Source organism: Zootoca vivipara, chromosome 17, assembly GCF_963506605.1.
Source record: "Zootoca vivipara chromosome 17, rZooViv1.1, whole genome shotgun sequence".
Lineage (NCBI taxonomy): Eukaryota > Metazoa > Chordata > Lepidosauria > Squamata > Lacertidae > Zootoca > Zootoca vivipara.
This window is the reverse complement of record NC_083292.1, coordinates 25,708,220-25,720,639: the sequence shown is the minus strand read 5'-3', so window position 1 is coordinate 25,720,639 and position 12,420 is coordinate 25,708,220. Positions and strand designations below refer to the sequence as shown.

Below are 12,420 nucleotides of genomic sequence, written 5' to 3'. Positions count from 1 at the left end.
AGGTTTTCTTGGGGATTCTGTGCCTGCTGGTCTGATGGGAGTTGAAATCCAAAACATCTGGAGGGCAGCAGGTCAGGGAAGGCCAGTATACAGTGTGACTTGTTTTAAAAGGGGCAGAGGGTTGAGAGCCACCCAAGACATCCCTGTGAGAGTCTGCTTGGCTTCCTCCCCACATCCTCCGGCTATGTTGGCTGAGGAAACGCTAAGACACTCTGCTTGGACTGTTTCCCTGACTCACGCATGATGAGAAGGAAGCTATGCTGGGCCAAAGCCAAGGGCAAGGCATTATTACCATCAACACCACTATTCATTATTATTGGTATTCTTACACCCTATCTTTTTCTAGGCACTGGAGATTAAGAAAGCAACATAGTCCTGCTCACAAGCTTATAGTCTAATGGGCAGGGATGCTTTTCCAAAGGACAGGGGCAGCCACACTAAAAGCCCTGTTCTGAGTTTACTGCAGAGCAGGGTTCTTAAATATTTGGATCTTGCAATATAAACTCTCCTGTAGACTGTTGCCATCTGTTGGGTGTATAAGGGATAAGCCGGTCCCTCAAGTAAGCTGGACCAGAAGTGTACATTACATGTTAGTGGCAACACCATGAACTTGGCCTGATAGTAAATTGGCAGCCAGAGCAAATCCTGCAGGGAAAGGTCTTATGCAGGGGTCAGCAAACTTTTTCAGCAGGGGGCTGGTCCACTGTCCCTCAGACCTTGTGGGGGGGGGCAGACTATTTTTTTTTTCGGGGGGGGGGATGAACGAATTCCTATGCCCCACAAATAACCCAGAGATGCATTTTAAATAAAAGGACACATTCTACTTATGTAAAAACACGCTGATTCCCGGACCATCCGCGGGCCAGATTTAGAAGGCGATTGGGCCGCATCCGGCCCCCGGGCCTTAGTTCGGGGACCCCTAGTCTTATGTTTCAGAATGTAAACTCAGAACATCCATTGCTATACTCAAGTGTCAGAGGACCTAGATTTTGCTGACCCAGATTATGATGGTGGCTATCTGCTGCTTTTAGTAATTTTAAATTTTTGGCCGTATTTAACTTGTTGCCATTAGCAACATTCACCTTTTAAAGGATAGGTTGCGTATAAATATTATACCCCGTATGAAGAATGTGGGGAAACCGTGTGTGTGTGTGTGGAATCAATTTCTTCAGATGTATGGTCTTCACAACAGCCATCATTTGATATTTAAGCTACGGAATGTCAGGTTTATGTGTCATGATTCAGCTCTAAAACGGAAGGAAACCTTGGCATGTAAAGCCACTTTCTCAGTTTTCTATTCGCTACTGTTTCTGAGCAGAATTTTAACTTTTAATGACTCAATTACACTACACATAATAGCGTAAAAAGAACCCTTCTGAATGAGGCCAGTGGCCCATCTATTCCAGCCTCCGGTTCTCACAATGGCCAGCCAGATGCCTGTGGGAAACCCCCCTCTTATGGTATCCAGTGACTGGTATTCAGAAGCATTGCTGCCTCCGACTGTGGAGGCGGAGCACAGCCATCATGACTAGTAGCCATTGATAGCCTTCTCCTCCATGAATTTGTCTAATCCTCTTTAAAGCCATCTAAGATAGGGGCCGTCATAGGATTTTCACAGTTTAACTATGCCGCTGTGTAAAAAAAAATCCTTTCTTTCCTCTGTCCTGAGCCTTCCAACATTCAGCTTCCTTGGATGTTCATGAATTCCAGCATTACGAGAGAGGGAGAAGATCTATTCCTGCATTGCAGGGGGCTGGACTAGATGACCCTTGTGGTCCCTTCCAACTCTGCAATTCTATGATTCTATGACTCCAGAATTGATAAGGAACTGTGCCAGGGCTTGATGTCTCCCTCACTTCATCCATGCAAAAACTTAAATCGCTCCAACTTTTAATTAATGCAAAAAAAAAAAGGGGAAACCGTAAATCAAATGGAATGTGCCCAGAATGGCCACGTGTGACTCTCGGAGCATAGCCGCGTTCTGAAGTTCACCCCCTAATCACTTTATTTCTCCTTGGCCTGTTAGCAGCACGTGTTGGGGGTATCGCCTGACCTTTCCCCCCATCTCCTTCGGTGCTACTGCAGGATGGAGCCTGTGCCAGGGCAGAGGCGTGAGACGTTTGAAAACCCCAGCCTGTGGAAAACAGGAAGCTTAAAGAAAACAGGGAGAGGGAGGGGAGGGGATCTGGTTCTGTGTAGCCTCATTGTGAGCTGCAGAGGGGCTCTCTGCTGAGTCAGCAGGAGTGCGAAAACCTCCTCCGAGGCTAAGGAAGGGTTGGCAAGAAGGGGAGCGGATGGCAGTTCCCCAAGCAAAACACACCTTTTGTTGTTGCAGATGTTCTGGACTCCAACTCCCAGAAGCTCCGCTAGTCAGCATGGCCGATAGCCGGTGTGTGTGTGTGTGTGTGTGTGTGTGTGTGTGTGTGTGTGTGTGTGTGATGGGATCTGCAGTTCAGGGACATCTGGTGGGCCCTGGTGGGGTTGGAGAAAATCCCCTTTTGAGGTTCAGTACAGAAGCTCACACCAAATTCTCTTTTTAAATTTTTTCTTATATATAATTTTTTATTAAATTTTCCGTTTTACAATTTAAAATACTCCTTTAAACATCCTTAAAATATCAGTGACTTCCCTTCTTCTCTTCCCATGGTTCATTTTGCATATCACAAATCCCTGCATGTTTTACAAAAACTAAGCTCTTCAGTATTCCATTATTACATCCATCAAAACTTCTTTACACTGTTGAATTTATCTTAACACTGCCAACGTTTTCAAGTGTATGCAATTCCCCCCCCCATATATTCAATAAAGGTTTTCTAATCTTCTCTAAACGTGTATTCTTCCTGTTCTCTTATTCTATATGTTAAATTTGCAAGCTGCGCATATTCTGTCGGCTTACCTAAGTTGCCATTCTTCTTTAGTTGGGACCTCGTTCGTTTTTTTCCATTTTGGGGCTAGCAAAACATGAGCCTCAGTAGTGGCATACATAAATTAAAAAAATATTTTTTATTTTTATTTTTGCTCGCAAAAAGTTCTCAGTTAGTCAGACTTATTCAGAATTGCATTACAGGATAGAATCCAAAATAGTCTGTGGAAGCATTTCCATTAGCACACACATCCTAGATGGGCAAAATAGCAAAATATATGTCATCTTGGCCGGTTATTTTCCAGTCAACCAACCTTCTGCCGCCCGAGGACCACACTATCTTTTCATCCAATCACAGTCCTTGAAAACACTTCCTCAAGCTTTTTGCTGTACATGCAGAGCCCTCCTTATACCTTGAGTTGTTTTTCACTCTTAACAGTCTTAACAGTTAGGTTTCCTCCTGAATCCAGTTTTGTGGTCAGACAGCTCTCTTACGTAGTAACACTGGCCTTGCTGAGTTTTGCAGAATTTCTACTTCACCCTGCCCCTTGCAGTTCCCCCCCTCTTTGCCCTCTCCACTGTGGCCTGTATCAGTTGCTCTCCTTTATAATAATTGTTGTGTATTGAGTCAAAGGATTTTATATCTGTATTATTATTGTCTGTATTTGCATTAGGATAAAGTAACTGCCTTTTGGTTCCAGAGGGTACAGCTACTATTGGTTCATTTAAGCTGCTGTATTTGGATCCTCTGTCTTATTGGTTTCCTCCAAAAGGCAGCACTGTGATTGCTTGATATTGTTCCCTCCAAAATGTATCCCTTCCTAGCTAGTCCCCTGTCCCTATAAATGTAGCTTTCCTCTCCTCAGTCTTCAGTCTTGTTCACTGTAATAAAGAGCTGTTACTAGAGAACTGTCTCCAGCATGTTTTGTCAAGAGAGCTGAAATCACAAACCCCACGTCACAACAACTGGCGACGAAGGTGGGATCTGGAATGCTGAGGAGTGGTTAAACACAACCCTGCCTCAGAGTCCGGATTGCAGCTGAGAACAAGACTCACTGGCCAGCTGAGAAGACGACCCTGCCCGCTAGGACAATGGAGAGTCCAAGGGTATTGGAGCCCTTCCAGCCATCAGAGCCCCACACCTGGGAAGACTACGTCGAACGCTTCGAGTTCTTTGCAGTGGCTCAAGGGATCACCGATGCCAGCAAAAGAAGGGCCACATTCCTGAGCTACTGTGGGCCCGAGACCTTCAAGCTGGCCAAGGCATTACTTGCTCCAGCGAAGCTGAGTGAGACATCTCTCAAAGATATTCTTGCCTGCCTAACAAGCCACTTGGCGCCTACTGAGACCAAGATGGCCCGGCGGATGGAGTTCCATAAGAGGCAGCAGCATGCTGGGGAGTCTGTATCCACATTTCTGGCTGAACTCCGGAAGCTCGCTCAGCACTGCGGCTTCCAAAATCTGGAAGAGACTCTCCTGGATCGGTTTATTGGTGGTCTGAGCAGCAAGAAAGCCAGAAGACGCATCGTGGCTAAAGAAGAGGTTACCCTTGCTTCAGCCTTGAAAGAGGCCACCGCCACGGAGAATTATGAAAGAGAGGAGCTTGATGCCAGTCGCAAGGCCACTAAGCCACAGATAGAAGTTGCGCATGCCATGGACGAGCTAGAGGCTACTCCGAGCCAGAGCCCAGTCCGTGGGGTCGAGTCGGTGCGTCAGGCCTGCACAGTGCACAGAGATCGCCAAGGCAGTTGCCCAGGTTGTGGCGGAAACCATGAAAGGAAGAGTTGTCGTTTCAGGGATGCTATCTGCCGGACATGCGGAAAGACGGGTCACATCGCCAGGGTCTGTAGATCGGCGGCGTCGGGAGCGACAGGAGCACCTAGACTGGAGCATCGCAGACCGCCCACAGCAACTCGTTTTCTAAAGGACTGCCACTACGTAACGGAGATCAACGGGAGGGCCGTGCAGTTTCCAGCGCAAGGCAAGGCACACGTCAAGGTGAAGATTGAGGGTCAGCAGTGCGACATGGAGGTGGACTCCGGATCCGCATTCACCATCGTGTCGGACCAGACCGCGAAGACATTCTTCCCCAGGGGTAAGTTGCCCCCTCTGGAGCCCTTTCCGGCAACCTTGCAGTCGTACTCAGCAGGCCGCATCCATGTTATGGGAATGTGTGCCGTGAGAGTACAGTTCCGGGACAAACAGGCTGTACTCAAACTGGTGATTGCGAAGGGCAGTCGCCCCAGTCCCCTGGGCACTGACTGGTTCCCTGCCCTGGGACTGAGTATCTCAGGGCTTAATTCAATCCAAACCTGCCCTGAGATGAGTGAGGTATTATGCAAGGAATTTGCTGGTCTCTTTAATGGAAAACTGGGTTGTTATAAAGGGCCCCCAGTTGACTTCGAGTTGGACCCCGGGGTGGCTCCAATCCGACTCAAACCAAGGCGAGTGCCATTTGCACTGCAACCCAAGATCGAGGCAGAGCTGGATAAATTGGTCAAGCAGGGAGTTCTCTCACCCGTGGACTCTGCTAAGTGGGAGACTCCAATCGTCACGCCCCTTAAAGCAAATGGGGAAGTCAGGATATGTGCAGATTACAAATGTACTATCAATAAGGCACTCAGGGGAAACTCATACCCCATTCCAGTCGTATCACATCTGTTGGCTAAACTGGCTGGGGGCAAGGTGTTCGCCAAAATTGACCTGGCACAAGCTTACCAACAGCTGCCAGTAACCCCACAATCAGCGGAAGCACAGACTATTGTCACACATAAAGGGGCGTTCAGAGTTAACAGATTACAGTTCGGAGTTTGTGTGGCCCCAGGGATTTTTCAAGGGCTCATGGAACGCCTGTTAAGAGGTCTGCCGGGGGTCTTGCCATTTTTTGATGATGTTTTGATTGCTGGAAAAGACCCACAGGAACTGGTTGCGCGTGTCCGTGCAGTGTTGCTCAAGTTCAAGGAGGTGGGGTTGCAACTGAAAAAAGAAAAATGCAGTTTTGGGGTGCCAACTGTGGATTTCTTGGGGTTTAAAATTGATGCATCAGGCATCCACCCCACAGATGCTAAGATTAAGGCCATCATCGAGGCACCACGACCACAGAACAAGACGGAGTTGCAGTCATTCCTGGGACTTATTAACTTTTATCATTCGTTCTTACCCCAGAAAGCTTCGGTAGCTGAACCATTACATAGACTATTGCAGAAAAAGAATGTGTGGCGATGGGGGCGGGAGCAGCAGAAGGCTTTTGACTCCTTGCGAGGAATGCTGAGTAGCAGGAGCGTCCTTGCTCATTATGATGAGTCAAAGCCGCTGGTCCTGGCATGTGATGCCTCTCAATACGGTCTGGGGGCTGTGCTGAGTCATAGGGAACCGGATGGGTCGGAAAAGCCCATCTCTTTCTATTCCCGTACGTTGTCGCCCACAGAGCGCAACTATGCTCAAATTGATAAAGAGGCACTGGCTATTGTGTCCGGAATCAAAAGGTTCTATGATTATTTGTACGGTCGCCATTTCTCCATTGAAACGGACCACAAACCACTGTTAGGGTTGTTCAACCCAAACAAACAAACGCCACAAATTCTCTCCCCCAGAATGTTGCGTTGGTCAATATTCCTGAATGGGTTCCAGTACACCTTGACCCATGTGCCGGGGAAACAGTTGTGCCATGCTGATGCGCTGAGTCGATTGCCCCTTCCTGGCGGGAGCAATGAGGATCCTGCTCCGGCGGAGCACATTATGATGCTAGAAACACTTCCGGGGGCTCCTGTAACAGCTACGGATATAGCTGAGAAAACTAGGAAAGATGCTGTTCTCTCCCGTGTGCTCACTTGGGTGGGGAGGGGGTGGCCAGGTGGTCCGCATGAAGAAAAATTCAGGCCTTATGCGACAAGGCAGCACGAATTGTCCATGCATAAGGGTTGTCTCCTATGGGGAGATAGGGTGATAATCCCAGCACCACTGAGAAACAGGGTTCTTGAGACGCTTCACATGGGACACCCGGGAATGGTCAGGATGAAGTCGCTAGCCCGATGTTATGTGTGGTGGCCTGGAATGGACCAGAACATAGAACAATGGGTACGAACATGCAAGGCATGCCAAGAGGTGCGGCCAGAAGTGGCCAGAGCACCAGTCCACTGGTGGGAGCAGTCCAGGACTCCCTGGAGCCGGCTGCACATAGATTTTGCTGGGCCATTCCAAGGGAAGGTCTTTTTGGTTATCGTTGATGCATATTCCAAATGGTTAGAAGTGGCGATGGTCCCTAGCATGGCATCAGCTGCCGTAATCAAGGTGTTGAGGCAGCTGTTTGCTACCCACGGGTTACCTGAGACCATTGTATCAGATAATGGGGCAGCTTTTGTATCCCAAGAATTCAGGGCATTCTTGGCTGATAACTTTATAAGAGGGGTCACATCCGCGCCCTTTCACCCATCCTCCAATGGGCAGGCTGAGCGCATGGTAAGAACAGCCAAAGAATCCATTGCGCGCTTAATGGAGGGTAACTGGTCGGCTCGCATTGCGCGAATGTTATTTTTGCAGCATGCGACGCCGTGTACTGCGACGGGCAAGTCGCCAGCCGAGCTGCTCTTAGGTAGAAGACTGGTAACGGTGCTGGATTATGTCCACCCAGATAAAATGCCAAACCGTAATTCAAGAGCAACCCCCCAGGCTGAGACTGACACAACAAGGTATCTCGCCCCTGAAGATCTGGTCTGGGTGAGGAACTATTCACGAGGTCCGCGGTGGGTGGCCGGTGTGATCACCCGGGCTAGTGGACCTGTGTCCTATTATGTGACCTTGGAAAATGGGCAAGTTTGGAAGAGACATATAGATCAGCTGAGGCGCCGGGCGCTCAGCAGGGAGGAGTCAGATAATTCATCCCTGGCTAATGACGCACAGCTGCAAGACCAGAGTGAAAATGGTCCAGAGGTACAGTCACCAGGGGCTTCAGCAAATGAACCAGGGTCTGCTAGTCCTCATGATGACGAGGTACAGGTCGGGGACCCTGAGATGTCTGGGACTCCATCTGTTCCTGATGAAACCCCTATAGCAGCCCCTCCACCACAGGTAACACCCAATCCAGAACCTGCAACACCTGTTGTCAGGAGATCAGGTAGAAGTTGTAGGACCCCACAGTACCTGAGGGATTACGTCTGCTGTGCTCACTAGGGGGGGAGGGGTGTTGTGTATTGAGTCAAAGGATTTTATATCTGTATTATTATTGTCTGTATTTGCATTAGGATAAAGTAACTGCCTTTTGGTTCCAGAGGGTACAGCTACTATTGGTTCATTTAAGCTGCTGTATTTGGATCCTCTGTCTTATTGGTTTCCTCCAAAAGGCAGCACTGTGATTGCTTGATATTGTTCCCTCCAAAATGTATCCCTTCCTAGCTAGTCCCCTGTCCCTATAAATGTAGCTTTCCTCTCCTCAGTCTTCAGTCTTGTTCACTGTAATAAAGAGCTGTTACTAGAGAACTGTCTCCAGCATGTTTTGTCAAGAGAGCTGAAATCACAAACCCCACGTCACAACAATAATATCATGCTTATCATTCATGTAGCATGAATGCTTATCACTTATGAAGCTCTTTCACATTTTGCTTGGTGATCCTTGCTGCAGTCTTGACCCTTAACTGCAGCATAATTATGAGCTCCGAAACATAATACTGCACACACAGACATACATATAACACAGATATATTATTATTGTTTCATTTATATCCCACCTTTTTCTCCAAGGAATTCAGGGTGGTGTAGATGGTTGCCCTACCCACATTCATTTCCCACAACAACCCTGCAAGTTAGGTTTCCAGGGGACAATGTAAAAAAGATAGATTTGTAGAGGTCCGCTTTTTTTTAATTACGTATGTCAATAAGCAATAGCACAGTCTGTCCCCTCTCTCTGCTTATCAATGAATTTGGTTGATCCAATAATATAGAATACAATGCCTCTTTAAAATTCATCCCATCCACAGTATGCACGGTTTTATTTTATTCTATATTCAAAATCCTCCTCATCTTTATATTTTGAATTATGCCAGCCTGGTGTGTATTTCTTTTACTTAACCCAACGATGTGTTCTCTTTAAGTCACTTTTTCTTGCTTTGTTTGTAATATACAAACATATACAAAACACATATACAAAATCGGCCAGGCACAGGAACAGTTTTTTCCCCTTGTGCCATTAAATTGTTAAATTTGTAGATGTGTAGCTGAAGGGCAGGTCAATTATGGGTGGGTTTCTTTGCTTATTTGCATTGTGAGTGGAACAGTGCGTGTATGTTTACATTGCAATGCAGCTGAAACAAATTCCAAGTATGTTGGGAAATGTACTTGGCCAATAATAAATAATTATTCTATTCTATTCTGTAAAAAGAAAAGAAAGAAACCCAAGCAAACCTTTCTCTCCTTGTAGGTTGGGGTATTGCAGTACAGCGAGGTTGCTGTCCACGAATGGACGCTGAAGGATTACCAAACAGCAGAGGAGGTCATTGAAGCCGCCAAAAACATCAGCCGCCAGGAGGGGCTCGAAACTAGGACAGCGTCTGCCATCCACAAAGCCTGGTGTGTGTGTGTTTGTGTGTGTCTCTTGATCCTGACAGAGGCAGAGAAGCAGGAACCCAGCTCATGTGTGAAAGAGGCATTTTGCAAAGAAGCAAGTGGCTTTATTGGGGGAGGGGGTATTGTGTTTTGAATGAGCTCTGATGGTCTGGTGTGTACGGACGGACGCAGCGTCTCGAAGCCTCATAGGGTTGTTGTGAGGATATACAGTGGTACCTCGGTTTAAGTACACAAGTCTTAACTCGTATTGTCTGGCTGGACTGCTTATGTACAGTGGTACTTCGGTTTACAAACACAATTGGTTCCGGAAGTGTGTACTTAACCTGAAGCGAACTTTCCCATTGAAAGTAATGGAAAGTGGATTAATCAGTTCCAGATGGTCCGCGGAGTACTTAAACTGAAGTGTATTTAACCTGAAGCGAACTTTCCCATTGGAAGTAATGGAAAGTGGATTAATCCGTTCCAGACGGGTGCGCGGAGTACTCAACCTGAAGCGTACTTAACCCGAAGCATGAGTGTAATTGGTTCTGGAAGTCCGTACTTAACCTGAAGTGTACTTAACCTGAAGTGAAATTTCCCACTGAAAGTAATGGAAAGTGGATTAATCTGTTCCAGACGGGTCCGCAGAGCAGGGCCGTCTTAAGCATGTCGGGTGCCCTGTTGCCGTGGTGCAATGATCGCTCCCACGCCCCCACGCCCCGTTTCTCACCGCGCCCGGCGCCCTGGTACCCTGTGCCACCCGGGCTTGCCTTAGAGCTGGCCCTGCCACAGAGTACTTAAACTGAAAGTACTCAAACCGAAGCGTACTTAAACTGAGGTATGACTGTAACAACAACAACAGCAGCAGCAGCAGCAGCAGCAACAACAACAATTTATTTATACCCCACCCATCTGGCTGGGTTTCCCCAGCCACTCTGGGTGGCTCACAACAGAATATTAAAAACAAGATAAAACATCAAACATTAAAAACTTCCCTAAACAGGGTCGTATTCAGATGTCTTCTAAAAGTCAGATAGTTGTTTATTTCTGTGACATCTGATGGGAGGGTGTTTCACAGTGCGGGTGCCAACACCAAGAAGGCCCTCTGCCTGGTTCCCTGTAACCTCACTTCTCACAGGGAGGGAACGGCCAGAAGGCCCTCAGAGCTGGACCTCAGTGTCCGAGTTGAACGATGGGGGTGGAGACGCTCCTTCAGGTATACGGCGCCAAGGCCGTTTAGGGCTTTAAGGGTCAGCACCAACACTTTGAATTGTTCTTGGAAACGCACTGGGAGCCAATGTAGGTCTTTCAGGACTGGTGTTATAGAGCCTTGTGCAGCACCTTGGAGGAAAGATGGGAAGGAAAAGCAGCAAGTAAATAAAAAAGTTCTCCTGTAGTTCAACATGGTTTTGCAGGAGAACATCCTGGCAGATGGTGCTCTGGTGAGTCGGAACTGTTAGACTTCCATTGGTGGTCTGAATGGCGCATAAAATCTTGCCCACCTCCAGCGTCTCCAAGAAATGCCATTCTCAGAACAGGAGCGCATCTTGGTTATCCTCCCTCCTCACCTCTTGTTTCTCTCTTCAGCACAGAGGCCTTTAGCCCAGAAAGAGGCGGGAGAGAGGGAGCCACCAAGCTGATGATTGTGGTGACTGACGGGGAGTCCCACGATGGTGAAGAACTCCAAGATGCCCTGGAAGAGTGTGAGAAACGGAACGTGACACGCTACGCCATTGCAGTGAGCATGCGCTGGTGCCAGGAGGCTTTTGGGTGGCGGCAGTGATGTGGGTGTGCATGCGTGTGAAAAAGAGAGTGGGCAAGGGCTGAGAGAGGTGCCATGTGAAAAAGAATTCAAAGCAGGTTCTTCTGCCAGGATTCCATGTCTAGCTTCCTTCCACCTTGACAGATAATAAGGGCTTTATTACTAAATGGGTTCATTACTAAATTTAATATTGGTTCATTCAGACTTGCATATGAAGGAGCTGCAAATTTATATATTAAATGATTTCAGTGTGGAAGAGGAGGAAGTTGACATGCTCTTCTGAGATAACGAGCAGAATCTATTGCTTGAATCCTTTTGTATTGCTCTCTTGGGCTCTTGGTCCCCACTTTTGTATTCATCTGCCCACACAAATATTTTGAGCCAGTGTGGTTTGAGCCAGTGTGGTGTAGTGGTTAAGAGCTGGTAGACTCGTAATCTGGGGAATCGGGTCCACGTCTCCGCTCCTCCACATGCAGCTGCTGGGTGACCTTGGGCTAGTCACACTTCTCTGAAGTCTCTCAGCCCCACCCACCTCACAGGGTGTTTGTTGTGGGGGAGGAGGGGAGATTGTTAGCCGCTTTGAGACTCCTTTGGGTAGTGATAAAGCGGGATATCAAATTCAAACTCTTCTTCTTTCAGGTGAGTTTCAAGAAGGGTTTTCTGTCCCACCCTGTGTTCCTCCCATGCAGCCCTGTTTCTGTTCTGCTGCAGTCTGCCCTTTTCTAAGAACAACATTATTCATCTCGCTGTCCACCATGTTGACATAAATTACATTATTCCACCTTATTCATTTCAGTGCAGAGGAAGCACAATGCAAATGGGTGGTGGTGAGGGAAATGTAACCAACTGCAAATTGTTTGTGGGCTGAAATCAACAACAGTGAATACCAGTCGTACCGCTGGATTGATTCCTGTTCCAGACATCAAACAAATAAGCAAACGTGGGCAATTTTCTGCTCCCGTTTCCATTATCTGCGGAATTCACTTACACCCTTAGTTGCAAAGTGTCATAATGAGCACTTCTTGCACCTCAAACATTATTTTTTTTTTAAAAAAAATGGCTTTTGTTCCTTCAGGTGTTGGGGCACTACATTCGGCGGCAGAAGGACCCGGACTCTTTCATCAACGAGATTAAATACATTGCCAGCGACCCCGATGAGAAATATTTCTTCAACGTGACCGACGAGGCGGCCCTGAACGATATTGTGGATGCCTTAGGGGACAGGATATTTAGCCTTGAAGGTTCGGGAAGGGGGAGG

At 47.5% G+C, this 12,420-nt stretch overlaps 1 protein-coding gene across 1 annotated transcript in view; it reads left to right on the top strand.

Moving 5' to 3' along the window:
• Window positions 1-12,420, top strand: part of ITGA10 (integrin subunit alpha 10) — an 80,772-nt gene that overhangs the window by 26,449 nt on the left and 41,903 nt on the right. Inside the window, exons 7-9 of the mRNA XM_035098930.2 lie at window positions 9,276-9,424; window positions 10,988-11,138; window positions 12,238-12,403. Coding sequence (XP_034954821.2) covers window positions 9,276-9,424; window positions 10,988-11,138; window positions 12,238-12,403 — 466 coding nt within the window. The remainder of the gene's footprint in view (window positions 1-9,275; window positions 9,425-10,987; window positions 11,139-12,237; window positions 12,404-12,420) is intronic.